We start from the raw sequence: 25,080 nt of genomic DNA on the forward strand, positions 1-25,080 counted from the left end.
TCTGAAGATTATACAAAAGGCAATGAAAGAAGTATTCAAGCATCTGTTACAGAGCACTGTTTCCTTTATGTGTATTATTTCTTATTTACTTTCTAGACTTTAGCATAACATTTTATCGGAAAACATAAATTATTTGAGACTATGTAATTGTCACGTAAAGAAAACTATCAGGGGCTACGCACAGCCAAACTAAAGAAAATCCTGGCTTTCTCCCAGATTTCCCAGTAAAAAAAAAAACTTTTTCTGGGATGAAAATGCACTTTTTACACTTTTTCCTGGTTGGAAGTACACTGTACCCCTGGTGAAAGTTTGTTGTTTCCATGTTAACTGACAATATACTTTCCATTGGAGCTGTAAAACAGAGTAAAAAAAAGAACAATGCATTCTGGAAACATCTTTGATAAGTGGCAACATTTTCACTGCATATTTTCATATTACAGAAGTATAAACAAAAATTCCACCAAATACAGCACTGTAGCTTCCGAAGTGATGAAACTGAGACTGTTATGTGCTTTTGTCAGCCAATCATAGCTCATGTCATGTGATCTTGCCAGCCAATGACAGCAGGTATTCAGAGAGTAGAATATGTTATGTAGTCAGCCAACAGCAGCCTCACAGTAAAGTAACAAGGACACACAAACAGACGAAGCTAATGGTTTAAGTTAATATCCATACAGTATAGCTACAACAAAAGCTAAGCTATCACGTATAATATTGGTTGTCAAAATGATTTAACCATTTTTTCCATGGTTGTGGTTAGGCAAGATCCTAAGATCACTGCTGAAGATTTCCGAGAAGCAGGATTATAAATTTTACAGCTATGCCCTGAACATTTAGAGGGATACCTGGCGGAATACATGTTCCATCAAGCACTTCGACTTTCCCACAGAAAAGCCAGTTACAAGTGAAACCACTTAATAACTCACTTTGTACATTTTATGAAGGATTATTATATTTTTGTCATCATTATTGCATAATTTGTAATCCATGAAAGAATAAAGATAAATATGAAAAACTAACATTGGATCTTAGTCTCTTTTTAGCATGCCAGAAAAATTTTAAATAGTGGCATAAATGGCTGGTCTTCTGGGACAAAAATTTTTGTAAGTGGCTGGTCCACAGTTATTAGTTTTGAATGGTAGTCTAACACTCTGTGATGTAAGAAATGCATTGCACTTTCTCACACATAACATAATTCATCTTGCATAAAGTGAACTTTATCTTGAAAATAATGCTTCTCAAGCCACCATTTGCAATATTTTACTGCAGCCTGTTAGAAATGTAAACAGTTGTGATGTCATGCTAATCGAAAGCAGTTTGTTGCTATAAAGTACTGCATGGTCTTCATCCTAAAGCCTCTGACACATCTTGCTGTGAACAGAGTCTTGTGTGTGCATTGCATTCTGTTGTTATAAATGGTGCATGTTCTTTGCAATGGAAGTTTTATTTTGGCGTTATTCTCTCGTTTATTTTTTATTGCTGTAGTATAAGTCTACAGTAGCAGGCTAAAGTAAAATTCTAGGTTACAGATCAGTTTTTACCAGTCAAAACCACAAAAATTTAACAAAACCACAAAAATTTAACTGAAAACTAAAACAATGAATAATTCATGGGATTCTAAAAAATTCCTGGGTTTTTCACAGATTTTTCCTGCGTGGAAGAATTCCCAGATTTCCCAATTGTCCCAGAGCATATAGACCCTCATAGTTCACCCTCTCCCCCTTACTATTTTACCCTCTGTTTTTACTTTCATAAATGCTGTTACCCACTGGGCACTATGAGCAGCAGTAAATATTATCCACCACCAGTTTGTTGCACTTAATAAAAGACAAACATTTTACCTACTTGAGTACTATGATATTGCTCTATGTATACAGGTAGGTTTTAAATAGTTGTGTAGCATGTGTTTGGAACATAGTTAAGAAACTAGAAATGTGTTCCCCCAAACAGGCACATAAAGCCATGTGTGAACTCTAGTACTCTGAAAACTAGTGTCTCAACATTGAAATCAAATACTCGTGGCTTGCTGTTGTACTCTAAGCTGGAACTGCCTAACACAAGCAGTGATTTAATCAAATTTCAGTACTTTGGATTATCTCTTAATTCTCATTTACCCACTCTTGTTTCTGGTGTTTCCTTGTAATAATTTTCACCCGATCCCCGAATTTCCAACATACATTTTTTATGTCACTCTTATTCTGAATGTATTGTAGGCTTAAAATTTTCCTCTTGTTCCCCCAATACTTAACAAACATACATATTTAAAAAATGGCCTTGATATTACGAAAAATATAAGAATCTGTGTACCAATTAGTGGAACATGGACACCATAATTGGACAACCAAAACATCTAAGTTTTACAGTTGAAATACTTTTTTTCAGCCAAAATACAGCAACATACTGACCATTTATATGATTATCTTGAGTTAAATACTGTTTAGCTGTGATTTACACATAACTATGTTCAATGGCTCCCCCTCCGTCTGTTCAACACACACACACACACACACACACACACACACACAATTTTATTACACATTCTGTTGTAGAATTGAAGGAACTATTGATCATATGTGTGTTTGAAGTTAATTTTTTTTATTTATTAGATCCTTTATACTGTCGGGTGGATGGTCAGAGATTTTTGTCACTTAATATCTCATTCATTTCTGTGTCTCACGCTTTGAGTGGTGGATAGTGTCAGTTCTCCTTCTAATATTATATTTGTGAATGTTATTATTCTTTTCAAATTGTGTTTGATTCTTAATAACAAACTTCCTAAAGATCTACAAGATTAATGGAAATATCTCATATAAAGATGTGAAACAAATACTAACAAAGAGATAGAGGGGCTGGTCAGTACTTACCTCAGCTCAATACAGCCGATAGATACACAAAACAGAACAGAAAATTTACGTTCCTGGGTTGTGAGTAACTGAATCCACTTTCCCTTCTTCCCTTTCTTTCCCCTCTCTCCTCCCAGATGAAGGAACAAAGTTCCGAAAGCTAGGAACGTAAATTTTCTGTTCTGTTTTGTGTATCTATCGGCTGTACTGAGCTGAGGTAAGTACTGGCCAGCCCCTCTATCTCTTTGTTAAAACTTCATAAAGAAGCAAATGGACTCTGAGGATGTTACTATTAAACACAACTATTTAAATGGCTATCTCAAAGAGGCTCTAGAGTTGACACCACATATTTTTATTACTATATGCATCGGTGTACCAAAAAGGTTATTTGTCAATAACAAGTAACCCCAGAAAAATGCTATAAGTCGTTAGTGAATGAAAACAGGAGAGTTAAGTTGTTGATCTCCCTCTTCCCCCCCTTCCCCCCCCCCCCCCCACCCCACCCCATCCCCTTCCAAGGATCTGGTATTATCCATAGTGCAAAGGTTGCAAACTTCGATGTTTTAGAAGAGTTTTAAGATGTGACTTTAAGTACAGCTTACTATGAATATTAACACCCAAGGGTTTACAATTTCCTGTTTCATTTGTACATTATAGAATTGTATGTAATTCATTTCATCTAAGTTCAATTAGAGTCAATTTGCAAAGAACCAGTTATTAATAGTGAAGAAAATTTGATTTTCATTTTCCAGTCCTGGAGTTTCTTCCATTACCTTCAAGAACAACGTAGAACTGATACTGTTCACAAATTATTCATACCTGTCTTATTACCTTCCTTGAAACGGAGTCTGAAAACAGAATATTTCAGTCTATCTGGTAATATCCCCTGTGACAATAATGTATCACATATATGACAAATACTTTTTATACCTGTGAAGAACAGGGTTTTAGAACTTCACTTGACATATTATCAACTCCATGTGAGTCTCACCTTCAAGGGAGTTAATTACATTCTTAATGTCTTTGATAGGTCATGCATTAATTGTTATTTGCCTGTATGTACATACCACTCCTTCTTGCATGTATTCTATTGCACTATCCTTGAAATATCAAAGCCAATCTTTTGAGCAACTTTAAGGAAATGATTAATAAATTTGTTGGCTATCTAACTCTTATCATTTATTATTTGGCTTTTTCTTTAATAAGAAAGTTCTCACATACATTAGCTGATTTCCTCATTTATTTTTTTAACTACTGTACACACATATTTAATTTTTTTATTGCAATTACTAATTTGAGACATTATACAGATCCTTCTTGATTTTTTAATCCTCTTCCTTAGACAGCACAGCATCTTTTGCAATACGAAATCAGTCCTACTTGTTATTAATTCCATATATTGTTGATAGAAACCCATTTATAAATACACTAATTTGGAACTGACATCTGTCTCATTGTACACACAATCTGATAAGCCAAAATGTTATGACTACTGCCCACCATGATGTTGGATGCTGCAAGTTGGTGTTGTGGCCATGTGATGTAGTAATGAAAGAATGTAAGCAGAGCCGACACAGACAGAGGATCACCCTAGCAAAGATATGGGCTGCAAATGGGGAAATTCTTTTAGGTAAGAGACTTTGCCAAAGGGCAGTTTGTCATTATGCAGAGCCTGTGAACAGGTATCTCAAAAACGGTGAAGTTGGTCGAATGTTCACATGCTAAGGTCAAAACCACCTATGAAAAGATGTGTAAGGACTTTGAAACTACCACTAGGCATTAAATGTTTCGACATCAACAACTCTTCACAGAATGTGAGTTTTGGAGGCTTGTCTGCTCTGTAAAGTACAATAGATGGCTATCTGTGGAATCTCTGATAAAAGAGCCCAGTGTTGGTGCATGCACACATTTCTGAGCACACTTTTCATTGTAAATTGTTGAACATGGAGCTCTGGCGCAGACCACCAGTAGGTGTTCACATATTGACTCAATGACATTGTCAATTACAAGGTGTGTTCCATAAGTAATGCGACCAAATTCAGAAAAAGTCATTGAATATATTCATACAAATAATCAAAAACTTTCAAAATAGGACCCTCTTGTATCATACACTTCTGGAGGCAGTGTTTCCATGCCTGGAAGGCATCCTGGAAGGCCTTTTCTGGAATGTAACACGCGCCTGGATGCTTTCAATCGTGTCCCAATGTTTTCCTTTCATGACTCCTTTTAACAGAGAAAACAAAACAAAAAGTCAGTGGGAGCCAGGTCAGGACTTAAGGGAGGCTGGGTAACCAATAGGGTCTTGGTCCTGGCCAGGAAGTCATTGACAATGAAGGCACTGGGGCACGGCGCATCGTCGTGGTGAAGTTTCCCCATGTCCTTGATGTCGCTTCAGCAGCATGAGACCCTCCTTTTCAGTCTTTTGAGCACTTGCAAGTACAAAGCTGAGTTCACTGTAGTCCCAGTAGGTATGAACTCATGGTGGATAATGCCTCTGACGTCAAAGAAGACAATGAGCATGATTTTGATCCTGGACTTGCTCATGCGTGCCTTCTTGGGACGGGGCGACGATGGGGTGTGCCACTATGAACACTGCCTTTTTGTCTCAGGGTCATACTCAAATATCCATGACTCATCACCAGTGATAACTGAGTTTAAAAAATGAGGATCATTTTTACACATTTCCAACATTTCTCAGCACCGAAGCACTCGCATGTGCTTGTGTTCGTCGGTCACCGCTTTTGGGACGAGTTTGGCACACACCTTTCTCATGTTCAAATCTTCAGTCACAATGCAGAAAACTGTTGTTTTGACATGTTTAGAGTTTGTGCTCTCAATTGAAGGCTCAGCTGTCTGTCAGAGTTCAAACAATCACGCACATGCGTCACATTTTTGTCGACTCGTGCAGTTAATGGCTGTCTAATGGTCGTCGGAGATCTCCTCTTGGCCCTCCTTGAACGACTTGTGCCATCGGAAAACTTGTGATTTGGACAAGCAATCATTCACAAAGGCATGCTGAAGTAATGGAAACGTTTTGGTGGTGGACTTCCCAAGTTTAATGCAAAATTTGATAGTGTATCATTGCTCTACAGAATGATCCATTGTGCCATGTTACATAAACTCAAAACAGGGTTGACAGAAACGCATGTCCTGACTCAACTCAAAACAGGGTTGACAGAAACGCATGTCCTGACTCTCCTGCAGCTCGCAGCCGAATGAGACAAAGAGTGTTTTGAAGCTAACACCCCCCTCCACTTAGCCCAGCCAGTTACAACACGCTGTGGTGTCCCGTTGCGTCAGAAAAAAATTGGTCACATTACTTATGGAGCACACTCTGTATGACTGCAGAGGGCAAAGGACCATCTGGATTTGACTGTTGGTCAACGGAAATGTGTTGGCTCTTCAGGTGAATCATATTTTTGCTACACTAGGTAGATGGTCGTCTCAGCAAATGCAGAGCCAGAACCATGCTACAGCAGCTTGAGTAGCATTATAGTGAACTCACATTGATGTCTCAGCAACCAAATTCACCTGATGTAAATCCTATGAAACCCATCTGCTATTAATCAGGTGGTCATAATGTTTTGGCTCATCAGTGTACTTCCAGACAGCTTCCTGTAAGGCTGGTTTGAAACTTTCGGTTGTGTGTTTATTAATTACTCTAAATGTTTTCCATGATGCCAATTCATTGTCATCAGACAGTTCTTTTACTATGGCTAGTTGTGCATTAGAGTCAGAGGGGCTACTCACTACAGGATAATCATTTATATCGTTGATTAAATGTTCATCTACTAGACTATAATTCTATCCAACAGCTGCCGTAATTCATCCTCACTTTCATTGAATATAGTAATATCACCAACAAAACTTATAGTCAGTGTCTTTCACCCTGAATTTTAATTATCATTCTTGAACCTTTGTTTTATATCTGTCATTGCCCTTTGATGTACATAGTTGGGAGTAATGCTGGATCCTTGGCCTATGCCCTTCTTAACCCAAGAACTTCTCTCTTGGTCCTCCATAATTCCCCCCCCCCCCAATTTATTTTGTTGGATTTGGGTTGACAAATCTTATGTACATGCCTTGATTTTTCTTACGTATAACATCTATTATCAGGTGCTACATCAGAACCATGTCTCTGGTGCAGAGATGCAGTTCCTAAACTCAAATTTATGGTCATTTTATAGATCTTCAATTTTCTGTGTATTGTTATTGGCAGCAGCTTGGATGCACAGTCATTAATCCGAATGTGCAGCAGTTCTCCTTGCTACCTTTGGGATTGTGTAGATAAAAGATTCTATACACTAACTTGAACAATCTCTTCATTCCCTCAGTCAACATGTAAGGACCTTCATTCCCTATTTTTTTCTCCACAAATAAGCGTACTTTTCTGCTTATAGACTGATGGTGCATGAGTGTGGACCTTCTAGTCATCAGTTTTAAAACCACAGTGCAACACCATGCAAGCAACAATTTCTGTGTTAGTTTACAGCTGGTAATACACAGATCTGTTACTTCTACATGTTTAAATTATATGTGAACAATTATTATGCCTAAATATTGTACTGAGAATCTATGTTTTTCACATAAATTTGCAAACTATTCTCGATATTGAGAATTAGTTCAAATTTGCATAAATTTTGTTCATTACTATGAAATAACATTTTCTGATGGTTCTCAAATGTGGGCCTCAGGTCACAATGCATGTTTGCTAGTTTCTATTCGGTCTTAGATAATGAAATACTGAAATAACTGTTATTTCTACACTCTACAGCAATGCATGAAATATCAACTGATGAGCAATTAGAAGTTCTTCTTAATGACAGCAATGCACAATTATCTGACTGGAAAGATGATGAATTTTTGGTTTTGACAGAAGGTTCTGCTGAGCTTGATGAGCACTGATGGTAAACAATAATAATATTAAGATGATGTGTCAATAGGTAGACAAAGAGTACAGCATTGTACAGTGAACTCTTATGATGGCAAAGATGTAGGTGATGTAGAAAAGGTTAATAAAAAGCCAAGAATAGCTGTGTTGCAACCAATTTCAGACGTTAGATTTTACAACATTCATCAACTACCAAAATCTGTTGAGGCAAGGAATGCCTCAAAATACAGGAAACCTCGCTGCAATTCTAAAACAAAAATAAGAGGCATACGTGTCAAATGTGGAGTGTATTTATGTATTGTCAAAAATAATTGTTTTTAAGCTGCTTATAGAACATAAAGATTTATGTACTGGGAGTAGCAAATTATTACCTCCAAGAAATTATTGTATGACTATTATTTCAAGGCTTTTAAGGGGATGTTTTACAGTATCATATGTTTCAAAAATATGAAGATTAAGAATCCTATTTTCTGTGTGCATTTGCACATACAGTTTAAAGTTTCAAATAAACTGCATATATTGTTGAAAAAATATTTTTACTAAAAAAAGAGGAAACAAAATACAAAGCAAAGACTAGCACATTTTCAGAATAATTGAGGACTTGAGGTAAACATATGTTGACCTCAATTTATGCCTTAATGAACCACCAAAATAATATTTCATTTCCATTTTTGTCATGCTTGTTTGTTAGTTTGCTAAAAAATATGAAAAGAAAATTTTTTACGCTTTTTTATGTCAGGAGTGAAGAGGATAATCTTTGATTGGCACTTCCGGAAATATATAATGAAATAACAAGCATCCCAGTTGCATAAAAGAAATTTAATTTCTTTACTGGTTTGGGGCACTTACCATCCTTCTTCAGAAGGTTATGCCTCGTGCTAGCAGATAGCTATTCACTTGGAACATTTATCCTGCACCAGCTCCCGTCACTAGTTAGTTGAACTACTTGCAGTGGTGAGAAGTGAAAATGACATTCTCCACATTGTCTGACATCAATGACAGTGATTTGCCACAGCAAAAATGTGGTTATGAGCAAAGAAGAAGAAGCGGATCTGTGGCCAGCAAGTTCTGAATGCAAAAGTCGACATTACATATACTTCATGGAATTATATCAACAGATAAAAATTACTTGAGGCATTTTCTCAGACAGTGACATATGTGAAACACACTTTCCAGTACGTTCTAAATATTATTGAAGCAGAAATAGTTTGTCTCAACATTCTTAACACAATTTCTGTGCAAGAGTGATTGCCAATCAATCTGAGGTAATAATTTAACAGGTTTTATTAACATGTACCTGATGTGTTGTACCTGCCACATGCTGATTTTTGTTGCAGTATATTATTGAATAAAAATGATAAATTAAATGAAACAGGGGAACTAACTTAGAAAAAATATTACACTAACATTATCCATGATGTGTCCCACACAACTTTGGGCTCAAAATGTCTTAATAAATGTCCTGTTTACAACTGTCACTCATTTATTACTCTTGAAACTATTTCATATGCTCGTAATAACACCAGTGTTTGCATATAGTGGCACACATCAGACAAAAAGGGAGATTAGAGTTTAATCTCCTGTCAAGAGTGTGGTCATTAGACAGGAGGCATACTTTATATGATTGCTACGATACTGGTAAAATTCAGCCTATGAATCAGATTGCTTTCAAAACACTCATGGCATCCATCCTAGAATATTTTTCTACTGTGTTATATTCTTTCCACATTGAACATATACAAAGAAATGCAGCATAAATGGTCACAGATTTGTTTTCACCACAGAGGAGCAGCTTGGATATGCTGGTAAACATGAACTGATAAACACCAACTATCCCACAAGATTCAAGAACCAATAATAAGTGAGTAATCTAGGAATATTGCTCTTTTAGGGATTGCAGAGACAAGATTACTAACTCTATTTGTAATTTAAGCAACACCACGACAAAAGAAAGAAAAACAAATTATGTAACTTAAACAATGGTTAAAAGGGGAATATCTTGATGAAAGGTTCCTTTCACAAAGCATTTAAAAACAGATTAACTGCTCCAGGCTCTCACAGAACCCTATATATTTTCAGACAAGAACCATTATTAGACCTATATTAAGATAACATGCTACATCACATTTGAAAATTTCATTCTTAAGGACACAGATAAAGTTGCAAGATACCTGGCTCACTTCCAATCTACTCCTATGATTATGTACTACAGACATTTAAGGAGCGTTCTACTGGCAAACTGAGCTTCAATGCAGAAATAAACCCTGTCTCAATGTAGGTCATTATCCATCCTATCCTTTTCACCTAGAAGTGAGAGTCATGCAGCATCACAGCAGAGCTAGGAACTGCAGAGGAAAGTTGTGACTATGTGCTGGTCTGTGTGACAAGATCAATTGGCAGACTGTTGCCCGTGAAAGGCAGAGATTTTAGTTATACCATTACTGCTTATGGTATATATATATATATATATACTGCTTATGGTGTGTGTGTGTCTATATATATATATATATATATATATATATATATATATATATATATATATATATATATATATATATATATATATATATATATATATATAGTTATAATAGAGGGAAACATTCCACGTAGGAAATATATATCTAAAAACAAAGATGATGTGACTTACCAAATGAAAGTGCTGGCAGGTCGACAGACACACAAACAAACACAAACATACACACAAAATTCAAGCTTTCGCAACAAACTGTTGCCTCATCAGAAAAGAGGGAAGGAGAGGGAAAGAAGAAAGGATGTGGGTTTTAAGGGAGAGGGTAAGGAGTCATTCCAATCCCGGGAACGGAAAGACTTACCTTAGGGGGAAAAAAGGACGGGTATACACTCGCACACACACACATATCCATCCACATATATACAGACACAAGCAGACATATTTAAAGACCAAATATGTCTGCTTGTGTCTGTATATATGTGGATGGATATGTGTGTGTGTGCGAGTGTATACCCGTCCTTTTTTCCCCCTAAGGTAAGTCTTTCCGTTCCCGGGATTGGAATGACTCCTTACCCTCTCCCTTAAAACCCACATCCTTTCTTCTTTCCCTCTCCTTCCCTCTTTTCTGATGAGGCAACAGTTTGTTGCGAAAGCTTGAATTTTGTGTGTATGTTTGTGTTTGTTTGTGTGTCTGTCGACCTGCCAGCACTTTCATTTGGTAAGTCACATCATCTTTGTTTTATATATATATATATATATATATATATATATATATATATATATATATATATATATATATATAGTAACACTGTAAGTGTTATATGTTGAATAAGTTTTCCATGCTTGCATTTATTTCTTGTGCAATTACGAATAAAGTTCTTAGTTTTCATATATGAATGTTTTTACCATTTGTTCAATAAGTGTGTTGTTACTCTTAACCCTCCAGCCACAAGCAACACAAACTTGTGTGTACAGCTCCGTCCAGACAATTTCACAGGCACTGCTATTATCGCACCATATGTAATTTCTGCACTGTTTGCTCATTGGATGTTATGGTATTCACTCTGAATACTTTCTGTTACTCTGGAACACTATAGAATGGTATTCTCCTATCAAATCTTTTTCTGTTGCTCTCAAACATTGGAGGCCACCAAAACATGAAAAGACTGCATTAATGTTAACTTATCTGCTTCTGATTGTTGCTTGTGTAAGAGAAACAGTTTCTTCCACAAGAGAAGATCCAAAGAAGAGCGGCGCGTTTTGTCACCGGGTTATTTGGTAACCGTGATAGCGTTATGGAGATGTTTAATAAACTCAAGTGGCAGACTCTGCAAGAGAGGCGCTCTGCATCGCGGTGTAGCTTGCTCGCCAGGTTTCGAGAGGGTGCGTTTCTGGATGAGGTATCGAATATATTGCTTCCCCCTACTTATACCTCCCGAGGAGATCACGAATGTAAAATTAGAGAGATTAGAGCGCGCACGGAGGCTTTCAGACAGTCGTTCTTCCCGCGAACCATACGCGACTGGAACAGGAAAGGGAGGCAATGACAGTGGCACGTAAAGTGCCCTCCGCCACACACCATTGGGTGGCTTGCGGAGTATCAATGTAGAATGTAGAATGTAGAACATCAGGAGTCATATTTTAAATGTTCTCCAGTCTCAGTCACATACTTACACATACATCTTTCATGCCAGCACTTTTCAAAACCATTTTCCCATGCTTGTGTATGGAACCTTGCTTTAAGAGATAGAACATTCAGAAAAATTATCAATAAGTTTCTTCTGCTTTTATAACATTGAATGAGATTTTGCATTTCCTGAATTGTTTACATAAAATGGCAATAAAAAATCAACTATAAATTAAATTTTTTGTTTTCTTGTTACATTTCTTTAATTCTATCTTTACAACTATTCTGATTATGCCCAATGATTTTGTATGGAAAAATCGCATGCAGTTGGAGGGTTAAGTCCATCATTGTAAAAGATGTTAGTTCAGTCAAATAAATCAGTAATATAGTTGATACAAAAATGTTATTTCTCTTTGGAACTCTTCAAATACATAATCAGGTTATGAGGCCAGGCATTTTGCTGCTTGCCTGAGAGAACTGGATAAGTTATATCATGAGTAGTTACTCATAAAACATTGTAATACACCATTACTAGGCAAAATCTCATTATGCTGATCATGAGGTGCTCAGACAAAAAGTAGTCTACAATGGCTGAAGAGACGTCTTTGAGGCAAGTTGCTAAACTAGCCAGGAAGGATTATCAGGCCTAGAAACTCCAGATGAATGCAATTCTGTTGTAATTGGAACACATGTTCAACTGACTAAAACAAATGATGCAGCTACGAAAACATGGATAAAAGAAATTGCGAAGTCTATGTACTTGATTTCCACATCAGCAACCACAAATCAAATGCAAAATCTGTTAGTTTGTGAGACAACACATGCAATGTGGAAGAAACTGTTTCTCTTACACAAGAAACAATCAGAAGCAGATAAGTTAACAATAATGCAGTCTTTTCATTATCAGCAGATGAATGTGAATGATTCAGTTATTTTGCAGCTAAAGCTGACAACCTGGCACTTCAGCTCTGAAATGTTGGAGAAAGTGTGTCAGATGTAGCCATAATGACAAAAATCATCACATCATTTTTGTAAAAGTACAATGCATTGTGAAATGACTAGACAATGATCAGTCGGATGTATGGATGATGGTCAATGGACTGCCCATCACAGGATTTTTTGACAGGAGTGTGATCCACAATGGCAGAACACGTATCACTTGGCGATAATAAAGTATGTGAAGCCACTGGAATTGTCAATGTAGAAGCTGATGGCACATGAAGTGAAGCATGTCTCAAAAATGTATTGTATTTATTAGTTATTAAAAACAATTTGTTTAGTGTTGGGACATGTATTTCAAAGAAAATCACTACATTTTTCACAGAAGATGAAATTATACAGAGTGTATACATGGATAAGAAAATCAAAATTCCTGAATTTTTCCCAGCTTTCCCAGTTAAAAACTCTCTTTTTCCTGGGTGAAAATTCACTTTTTCCCAGGTGAAAGTACATTTTTTTCCATTTAAGTGACAATATACTTTCCCTTTCAATAGTGAAGGTTTTATATACCAGCATAGAAATTCCTGGCACTTTAGGAAATGGAACCCGGCAAGAACCAACACGTTTTGTAAAAATCCTTGATGTGCGGCAAGATTTATAGAGCATATTTTCATATTATTAAAGTATAAACACAAATTCCACCAAATACAGCACAACAGTTTCTGAAACTCTGAAATCTAGACTGTGACGTGCTTGTCAGCCAATTATAGCTCATGTCACACAATGTCGCCAGCTAATGGCAGAAGGTATTCAGCGTGATAGGATATCAGATATAGTCAGCCAATAACAATGCCATTGGTAAGTAGTGTGAGCACACAAATGAGAAAAGTTAATGGTTCAAATGGCTCTGAGCACTATGGGACTCAACTGCTGAGGTCATTAGTCCACTAGAACTTAGAACTAGTTAAACCTAACTAACCTAAGGACATCACAAACATCCATGCCCGAGGCAGGATTCGAACCTGCGACCGTAGCGGTCTTGCGGTTCCAGACTGCAGCGCCTTTAACCGCACGGTCACTTCGGCCGGCCGAGAAAAGTTAATGGTTTACATTAATATGCACACATATAGCTACAAGAAAAACTAAGTTTTCACATATAATTTTTATCAGTATGAGAGAATTAAAAGAAATATGAAAAACTAACCTTCAAACTTGTTCTTCTTTAGTACGTTACCCTTTAGGATATGAAACACAAATGTGTCAGCAAAATTTTAATTAATGGCATAAATGGCTGGTCTTTTGGGCCCAAAATTTTTCTAAGTCACTGTTAAATTTTGAATGATTAAAGAAACTGATCACACATTTTCGCACATATAATAATTCATCTTGCTTAGAAGGAAATTTACTTTGAAAGTAGTGCATCTCAAACCACCATTCACATTATTTTCCCACCTCCTGTTTGAAATGTAAACAGTTGTGATGAGATGATGAGACATTCATCAAAATAAGGGCCACAAGAAAGATGCTTTGAAAGCAGTTCGATGTCATGAAGTGCTGCATAGCTGTGAAACATTTTGCTGTTGGCAGACACTTGTGTGTGCACTGCGTTTTGGTGTTGTAAATGGTGTATTTTCTTTGCAACCAAAGTTTTATTTTGGTGTTATTCCCTCATTTATGTTTTATTGCTGCAATATTATTCTGCAGTAAAAGGCTAAAGTAAAATTCTTTGTTATTAACAGTCAAAATTTAAAAAAATTAACTGAGAACTGAAACAATGAAAATTTCCCAGAATTCTAAAAAATTCCTGCATTTTTTCCAGATGTCTCCCAAATGAAAAAATTTCCAGGTTTTTCTGAGATTTTCTGGTTATCTCAGGGTGTATACACCCTATTATACTACTGCATGCAAAGAAATTGCAGTCCAATAATTTTAAAGTCATTAAAAATAAAAGTTGATGCCCCTCCCTTCCCTCCCCTCCTGAACCCTGTCAGTTAAGCAATCAAATTGGCTAAAGTTCAACAATAAAGATACAATTTGTTCTACAAACCCAGGTGAATTTATCCATTTGGATGTCTGCAGTCCAATTTCTGATGAATAAGTCATGGTGCAAAGTTATTTTGTCATATTTAAAGATGACTCAAATTGACATAGGGCCACTTATTTTCTCAGACACAAATTTAATTTAATTGATTGATTTCATTAAATAAAAGCCCTTTTGCTGAATATGTTCAGTCAAAGAATGAAAGTACTGCATGCAGACAGTAGTACTGGGTACATTAATTGTAACATGAAACAGCTTCTCAGAAACTTTGGAATCTAGCTGGAAGTGAGTGCTCCATACACAGTAGACCAGAATGCCAAATATGAGAGAGACAACTGAATAACTGCTGAAAGCAAGTGCAAAACTCTTCTAAAGCCAAAACTCTTCTAACATTTCTATGAGCAGAAGCAGTTAACACTACTGTCCGCATACTTAACAGGATTCCAAGAAAACACAATTTGCAGCAAACTTTACTTAAACTGTAGAAGAGACAAAAACCCTATGTTGAACATTTTGGTATCTTTCGACCTGATACTTTTGCTCAAGAGCCAAAATTATTTTGAAGAAAGTTCAATGCCAAAGCCCAAAAAGTTAAGCTTTTGGGTACCAAGGAGAGCTGACAAATTATTAATTTTTTGACCAACAATGCTGAAAGCTTTAGCATCCTCAGATGTCACACTCAATGGGGTGAGCAGCAGCACAACACCAGAAACTCAAGAAGATAAAGATCATAGATGATCTTGGGTGCTGAAGAAAAAGAATTAATGTCTCATGGCAAGTAAGCTCATTACAAGTAAGCAAAAAGAAAGAGCTTCCTCAAAACTATATAACAGTAACACAACAGCTAATGGAAGAGTCACCTAGTCAAGTCTGGTTGACATAACTACAAGCCACAAGTCAGCAAGACACGAAGCTGATTTCATCCAACATTATGCTCCTAATAGTTTCAAGGAAACAGTTTCTGGAACTGACTTGAAACACTGAAAAAAGGTTATTGCTGAGAAACTGAAAGTTTACAAAGAGAACAAAACTAGGAAGATCATTACAAAAACCAGCAGCCAGCAACTTATTGACTCAAAGTGGGTGCTTGATACAAATGGCAAGATTACTTGGTAGAAAACAAGGCTTTGTGGCACGGCTTCAAACAGGATGAGACCTCAACAGTTATAGTGTATGACATGTATGGAGTTTTCCTGGCAACTGTCACATACAAAGATTTAGAAATCAAACAGTTCAATATACTCACTTTATTTCTATATACAGCCTTGAAGAAGAAAGAAATATTGAATACTCATGTGGCTGGTATTGACACAAATAATCCTGCAGTCTGTAAGATTGAGAAATCACCAGATGGGCTCAAGCAGGCTGAAACAAAGTTCCTAAACATTCTTCTGCAGTTTAATTTTCAAGCAAATACAAGATGTTTCAAAAAGGACTTTAAAGCTTTAAAAATTCTTATAAATTTATTGAAAGAAGATATAGAGCTGGATTTAGTGTCATTTTGTAGGGAAACACATCAAGTTTTTACCTTAAACTAAAGACATTGTATGTGGTTTCCATTGGTTATTCTGCTCACATCCCATCAGAAGGCAATCTCTTCCCAAACTTGCTATAACATTGCAGGTGTAGCTTGGTCAGTGGCAGTGGTGGCACAAATTCTTGCTCCAAGTTGAGGTAGAGAAGCCGACACAGGAGGTACAAACACAACATCCAATTGGCAAATCATGGCCAATCCGTTGACCTGGAAAGCGATCACTGAGAAAATCCCAGTCATCAGCCAGGTAGTGGGGTTGTGCACCATCTTGCATGAAGTAAACATTTCATTCTTGGTTATCCTCATCAATCTGGGGTATCAAAAATTGTTGTGACATATCCAGGTACACTATCCCATTGATGGTTCCCTCATGGAAAAACAAGGGGCTATACATTTTGTTCTTGCTCAATGTACAAGAAATGTTCATTTTAGGGCTATCATGAACATGTTGCATTGTTTGATGTGGATTTTCTCTGCTCCAAATCCTACAGTTCCGTGTGTTAACATTGCCACTTAAGTGAGAAGTCAACTCCTCAGAAAACATGATTTTTTCCAAGAAGTATTCATCCTCATGTATCGATTTAACATATCCGCACAGAAGTTCATGTGAGCAATTTTATCAGTGTCTTTTATTGTCTGTACAACATCAAGTTTGCGAGATTAGTGCCGGCTAGATTTTGTAGGGCTGTAGACAAAATGTTGTCTCACCTGCTCAACAACATCATCAGATGTGCATTTCCCATGTCTTACGGAGCACCCTGTTTCTACAAAACATATAAGCCACTCATTAGTTGTAGGCCTACTAGGAGGATCTTTAGCATAGTTGGTATGGAAATAATGCTGAACTGTTGTCAGCGACTTTGATTCTTCAAACCAAAACCACAGCTAGCATGCTCAGGTTCAGTGAAGGTAGCCATCTTTAATGCAACTGCCGCTAGTGTTAATTATGGTCCAATTTGGCACTAGCAAACTATGCGAGACAAAACTTGATGTATTTCTCTACAAATTGACACAACACTCTCACCCTCTGTAGGTACTGTGAATTAATTTATATGAATTTTGAAAATTGTAAAGTCCTTTTTGAAACACCCTGTAATGCTGACCCATGTTTAGCACATCGAACAATCAGTGGTGAAGTTGATATGTTAGCATTCGTCATTTGGATCTGCAGCTCCTTGTGTTTACTTTGTTTGCAGCTAAAATGTTAGCATTATTTGTAGATGATGAGTTTATCATATCAAAACCAAGCAAATTGATTCATGAAGTTGTCACATCCCTAGAAGAAACTTCTTTGTATTACAATCAGAGATTTTCATTATTTTGTGGGAGAGGAAACCAAGAGAGATCATGTAGTACAGAAAATGTTGACATATTAACACACATACATGAGATGAAGGATTGAAAATGTTGGAGTGGATTTATTACCTGCTGAAAAACAACCTAAGATTGAGAATATACCTTACCTTAAGTTTCTGTCTGTTATCTCATGACTAGATATTTTGTTTGCAGTGAACAGTGTAAGCAGGTTTTTGAGCAATCATAACAATACAGGCTGGCAAGCAGTAAAGAGGATTTTCTGGTATTTGATTGAAACAGAAGATTATGGGACAGAGTCATCAGCAGCAGTAGTGAAGTACAATTAGCAGGTTTTTCTGATGATGTTTATGTAAATGGTCTTATTTTACAAAAATCAGCAACAAGATTTGTATTTCTTTTGGCACGCAAACTAGTAAGCTCGGTTGCCCAGAGGCAAAAAATTGTTGCTTTGTGTAGAGCCAAATCTGAATGCTCAGCCACTGCTATTACTACAAAACAAGAAATCTGGCTGAGAAAATTACCCAATGGTCTAGGGATCGAGTCTGAAAAACATTAAAAGTTGACAGCTAGAGCACAACTTGACTATCAAGAAATTCTGAATATTGAAAGTGCACCAAACATATTGATGTTCAGTACGATTTTCTGCACAAGAAGTTTGAAACAAAGAGATAAAAGCAGAATAGGTACTTACCAAAGAATAACTCACTGATATGTTTGCCAAAGCATTAACCAAAGAGAGATTTATTTATCTGCATGTAAAACTTGTAAACAGATTAACAAAATCAATAAAACAGTGGGAGCATAGAGTTTTCAGGGATATACACTCATTTACTTTGCTCATTATATGTGTTCTTAGTCTTAAGTCAGTCATTGTTAAGGATTCTACTTCAGCAAAAGAGATCAGTAATTTAGTTGTTACAAGGACATTATTCTCTCTCTGGAACTCTCTCTCCACAACTCACCATAATGTACAATTTAAAATATTTATTTAAAGAATGGACATTTCCACTTGCCTGTGACATCGCAGCGGTACTGCTAGCAGCAAGATCCATGCCTGGAGCTTCCGATAAATCTTTTGTCCAGTAGTGTGTATGTGCAATCTCCAGCACTTGAAATGCTGAAGCCATGCCACCCAAACCATAGTTTGAATATGTTTGCTCCAAGCCGTATATCACAGCTTGTAGTGTTTTCAACATGCCTTTCCAGACAGCTCGACTGACGCACTGTACGAGAGTTACATACAAAAGCAATTGGTCTAAGATTTTTCTTTTACCACTAAAAACATAATAATTTCTATAACATTTAACACTAAAAAGTTATACGTTATACAGAATACTAAATACTCTGATTCCCTGACCAAAAATCATTATAAAAATCATACTGGAGGGCTGTTGATTTCATCACTGTTATGTTACAGCTCTGAAAAGCAATGTCATCTTATAGACCACTTTCTAAGTGGCACTTTGATATGGCTGTCCCTCCATTTCCATCCCAATTGCACTGCTTTCTTCATACTAAGTTACACGCTCTTTGCTATCAATATGGGTGCTATAAATACTGAGTATTCAGTTGGATATTTATCAAGCTATGAACTATTTGTTATTTTTTATTTGGTCATAGCTGAAATGAGGTAGTTTTTCTGTGGCATTCTGTGGCCTTGCCTGTCCACTCCCACTTGACATTCTCACCTACTCCATGCAACAGAACACCTTACCTCAGTAGAACTGCAGCACTGTGATAATGCATCTGTGCATGTTTAGGTGTGTTTGTTGGTTTTTGTTTGTTGCCACATATGAATTTACAGAATATTCCATCAGTACTTGGACATATAAAGACATATTAAAAACTGAAATGAACAGTACTGATGTTCCACAACATACACACATCAAAAAACGTTTTTCATCACCTCGGTTCCAAGAGTTCCGGATCCTGTACAGAAAACTGGAATAGAGATCAATATAAACATCATTTCTGTCCTTTTTATTGCTCATGAAAACCACACATTGTATGTTGTACTCCCATAGAGTGAGACTTTCAGAGGTGGTGGTCCAGATTGCTGTACACACTGGTGCCTCTAATACCCAGTAGCATGTCCTCTCGCATTGATGCATGCGTGTATTTGTCGTGGCATACTATCCATGAGTTCACCAAGGCACTGTTCATCCAGATTGTCCCACTCCTCAACAGCAATTCAGCATAGATCCCTCAGAATGGTTGGTGGGTCACGTTGTCCATAAACAGGCCTTTTCAATCTATCCCAGGCATGTTGAATAGGGTTCATGTCTGGAGAACATGCTGGTCACTCTAGTTGAGTGATGTCATTACCCTGAAGGAAGTCATTCACAAGATGTGCATGATGGGGGCACGAATTGTCATCCATGAAGATGAATGTCTCGGCAATATGCTGCTGATATGGTTGCACTACTGGTCAGAGGATGGCATTCATGTATTGTACAGCCATTACAATGCCTTCCATGTCCACCAGCAGCGTACGTCAGCCCCACATAATGCCACCCCAAAACAGCAGGGAACCTCCACCTTGCTGCACTCACTGGTCAGTGTGTCCAAAGTGTTCATCCTGGCCAAGTTGCCTCCAAACATATCTCCGACGATTGTCTGGTTGAAGGCATATGTGATACTCATCGGTTAAGAGAATGTGATGCCAATTCATGTTGTTGGACCAATCTTGACCATGCTGCATCGTGTCATGGTTGCAAAGATGGACCTCACCATGGACATCGGGAGTGAACTTGGACATCGGGAGTGAACTTGCACATCTCATAGCCTATTGTGCACAATTTGATTTGTAACACGATGTCCCGTGGCTGCACGAAAAGTGTTATTCAACATGGTGGCATTGCTGTCAGAGTTCCTCTGAGCCAGAATCCATAGGTAGCAGTCTCCACTGCAGTAGTAGCCCTTGGTTGGCCTGAGCACGGCATCTCATTGACAGTTCCTGTCTCGCTGTATCTCCTCCATGTCCAAACAATGTCACTTTGGTTCACTCTGAAATGCATGGACACTTCCCTTGTTCAGAGCCCTTCCTGGCACAAAGTAACAATACGGACATGACTAAACCATGGCATTGACCATCTAGGCATGGTTGAACTACAGACAACAAGAGCCCTCTGTCCAATAGGCATTGCTCATGCATGGTTGTTTACATCTTTGGGTGGGTTTAGTGACATGTTTGAATAGTCAAAGGGACCGTGTCTGTGATACAATATCTACAGTCAACATCTACCTTCAGGAGTTCTGGGAAACGAAGTGATGCAAAACTTTTTTTGATGTGTGTATTTTATAATTTGCTATGAACTGGTTTTTGGCTTTTAAGCAACGAGTTCAGTCTGGTTTAAGTACTTGCTCAAGCACTACATTTTTCAATAGTAATTATAAAGCACTAGTTGCTGAAGTCCCATCAAATAGAAAGACTTGCACCATGTCGGCAAACAACCCCAGATGGGGTATCCTGGCCAATAACACCAAATGATCATTTCATTTCATATGAAGTACTTGCTTCTGTATCACTATCTGTATAGAATTAACTTATTTTTGTATTGCTTTGCCATATGCCATAGTGCATACATACCACATAAAGTAAATAACATCACATACTTTAGATGGAATTCATACAGCCATTTCCCAGTACCTTTACTTTTTATTGGTTTTTTAAGTTAATAATAAAAATAATTTTCAGTTATATCACAATACTTGACAGGTAAATAATTCCCATGTAGACTTTGCCTCCTTGTCTACGTTCAGAGCGAAATTCTGCTTTCTGGTGTGGCAGTCACCATCTGCATCCATCTCAATTGAAGATTCCTGTTACCTCCAAATTGAGTATGAGTTTTCATTGTAAAGACACTTTTATTCTTAAGCCATGTATGTAACTATCAGTCTGTAATGAATATCAATGTGGTCATGCGCATATTAGTCTGGAAGGAGATACAATGCAGCTTCTTAATACGAACTGAGACAGCTACGTGAGTTTTTCATTTTTATATCAATGAAGCACTTTATTGCTAAATTTACACAGTTAAATTGTTCCTAACTAATGCAGATCCCAACAGGTGCTTCACTTTGTTAATTTATACATTCATCTATTCCACTTCCCTGAAAGTTCTCCTTCACAATGAATGAATGAACAACATGTCTGACATTTCAAGAAGTAAAAGTGTTTCCTAAATCTATTCCATCATCTGCTGGAGTACAAAGTAAATCTGAAGGAAAGCACCATTAAGCATGAAAAATTATTTCGGAATAACTGAGCTGATTACAAATCTCATAGGGTGAAGTTGATGCTGTGATTCATTTTTGGCACATGAAACAGAAAACAGCTCATAAAATTCAGAACCTATTTTTGCCATCTGTGGAAAGTAAGTTACATATGGACAACATGTGCCAAAACTGTACCATGAATTTTGAGAAGAAAGAAGTGATATTCAACACAGAGTGGACATGTGCCAGTGGTCATGTGTGTGAGAGTTATGCTGGCTAGTGAGGCAGTCCAGCCTCACAAGTGTCAGTGGTCACGTGTGTGTGTTTCTTACTTTAGAAGAAGGCCTTTTGTCCAAAGGCTCATATGTATAGCAGTCTTTTTGTTATGCCTGCCTGTGACTCAATGCCTCCTCTATATGGTGAATATGTGGATGGACATGGATGGGATAGTAAGTACTGATATTTCATGAACTACACCAAATTGACGCAAAAATATTTCATTCAGAAATTTTAGTAAGCTTTGTATCTTTATTTTTCTGGTAATTCTTGGATTTTACAGAGTCAGTAATCAAGATTCACTATTTAACAACAGCTTGAAAATGTGTATGGAGTCATCTGTGTTTCTTAGAGGAACTTCCAGGTAAGTAAAGTGTTGAAATGATAGATCACTATGAAACAAAAACCTATATATTACCTGTGATTCCATCAAAAACTATTCAGTATTTTGTACATAATACAAACACTCACAGGAAAGTAAAAATTAATTGAGTTAACATGTACTGTTGTTTCTCCAAACTTTTATATGAACACACACACACACACACACACACACACACACACACACACACACACACACATGCGCGTGCGCGCACGCACACATATGATCAAACACACAAACACACACACACACACACACACACACACACACACACACACAGGCAGGCAGTGTAGTTTCACTGTATTAGTAAAAAAAGTGTAATTGTTTATGACAGTAAGAAGCGAAAATATGCTTACAACATCATCAATGTGATCATCAGGACTGATTTTTCTCTCCAGAGTACGATTCAACTTGCTCACTACAAAGTTTCTGTAGCTCTCATCCTCCATAAGCTTTTTCAGGCGATTTAATTTTAACCATCCAACACCTTCCCCATCTAAAACTTGATTCACTACCTGAAACACAATTCTTAACTGAAGTAAGATACAAACTATAAATATTATCTAATGCTTACAAAGAAACACAGGAAGACTAGTCAAATTTTCCCAATCAAAGAACATTTTAATGAGTTATCATTTTCTGCACAATTATGTATATGAGACACAATGATAAAAATAACTGATTAATCAAGTAAACAAATTTGTACAATTATAATCTGTATTTTTCTTATAAGTGAAGCATGGTACCACAATATAGTTGCTATAGTATTAATGTGAAATAAAAGTATGTTGAATAACAGTGATAACATTCTGAAAATATAGCTGTAATTAACAGGCTTAAAATATTCCTTCATTAATTTATTGTTTATTTAGCCCAACCAAATTAGGGATGTCAGACCCTCTCCTACATCAGACCAGGAAACTTATTTCAGAAAGACATTTTAGTCCATCCAGTGGCAATGAGTGTGGCACAATTTTTTTTTCATTCAGAGAATTTGTGATGCTTGCAGACTCTGTTACAACTAAAATAAAGTGAAGTGAACCATTTCACTACGAATTTCTTGTATTCATTTATCTGGCTGTCCTCAGAGTCTCAAATTTTAGAATAACTAATTTTTCTCGTATTTTCATATCCTTTCTGTTCAATATTACTTCAGTTAATTAGGTTCTGGGGGTGGTAGTTACCATTGTGATGCTTAATGCCCAGAATTTACATGATTTGAAAATTGGGAGCTTTTTTTTGGTGGTTTAATCTAGCCATATTATGTGTGCAGATGGACATTAATGCCTGGTGATGACAGAGGCCATGTATTTGAGAGTTGTGCACGTATGAATGTGTGTGTTTCTATATCTGAAGAAGGGCTCTGTCTAGTAGCTAATAACATCTAACGTACCTTTCTACCACTCCACACTTCCTTCTATGTGGTGAGTAGCAATCAATCCCGTTTCATATTGTTAATACTATGTGCGATCTCTTCTCCTGTTTTCAAGACTACACAATCAAATTTTAATATTTAGAATTATAATTTCACTAGGGGGATTCGTTTACTTCCATATTACCACTACTGGAATGAACTTGTTCAATGTTCAGGTAGAGTGTCCCTGAAGAAAATGAGATGCAAAGGACTGAAGTTCATTAAAAGTTACAACATAATAAATATCCTTGTGCCTTCCACTCTAGAAAGGGAGGGTGCTCAAGTGCATGTGAGCTATGCTTGGATAGATGGATGTGTCTTTCTTACATTTAAAGAAGGTCTTTTGGCCAAAAGCTCACATTTATAGCAGTCTTTTTGTTGTGCCTGTCTGCGACTCAAAATCTCTACATGGTGAGTAGCGATCTACCATTTTTGTAACATTATTATTTTTCTATTAGTTAGGTAACATTCAGATACATATTCCCAAGATACTGATGGTGGAACAATGACCAACACAATACTGGAAAATTATATGTTTCTGTCTACAGTTGCAGTTGATTTATTTTTGCCTAATGGCTACTGATTTTGGCACACAGTACCATCTTCGGGTCACCCTATAATAAAAAAAGTCTATTATATATATAGTTGCAATAACAATGTGTAATAAATTGACAACAAATTATCCTTTATGATAGCAAAGAAACTGTATATGGCGTGACGTTAAAATTCACAGGCTGCCCCTTACCCATGGCATGCAGTCATCATGCTCATTTCCCAAGTAATGTTTCAAATATTAAAATAAAAGGTCACTCTTCAGCTTTAAATAGATGTTAATTGTGACCAGCAATGATAAGAGTGCCCTCTATGTATAGTGTTTTATTACTTTTTTTACCCTTTAAAAAAGTGACTGTGTAAAAAGATATCTAAAAATAGCATAAAATTTGAAATTAAGAAATGCCTGACAAAATAGTCCCCACTACAATAAGACATTAAAAGCAAAATAGTACATGTGTTTAGCCAAGTTTACATTTGTCATTATATACAGTTTATGGTACTATAAAATGTCAATGTGTGCATGAACCTTTAATTTAAGCAAGTTCATCATAGTAACACCTTTTTAAACCAAAA

The 25,080-nt window shown here is 36.8% G+C and overlaps 1 protein-coding gene across 1 annotated transcript in view; it reads right to left on the reverse strand.

Moving 5' to 3' along the window:
* Positions 1 to 25,080, reverse strand: part of LOC126474447 (MAP kinase-activating death domain protein) — a 596,268-nt gene that overhangs the window by 276,819 nt on the left and 294,369 nt on the right. Inside the window, exons 24-25 of the mRNA XM_050101918.1 lie at positions 22,895 to 23,053; positions 18,676 to 18,885 (exon numbers count right to left, since the gene is read on the reverse strand). Coding sequence (XP_049957875.1) covers positions 18,676 to 18,885; positions 22,895 to 23,053 — 369 coding nt within the window. The remainder of the gene's footprint in view (positions 1 to 18,675; positions 18,886 to 22,894; positions 23,054 to 25,080) is intronic.

The sequence above is a fragment of the Schistocerca serialis genome, chromosome 4 (genome assembly GCF_023864345.2).
Source record: "Schistocerca serialis cubense isolate TAMUIC-IGC-003099 chromosome 4, iqSchSeri2.2, whole genome shotgun sequence".
Taxonomy (NCBI): domain Eukaryota; kingdom Metazoa; phylum Arthropoda; class Insecta; order Orthoptera; family Acrididae; genus Schistocerca; species Schistocerca serialis.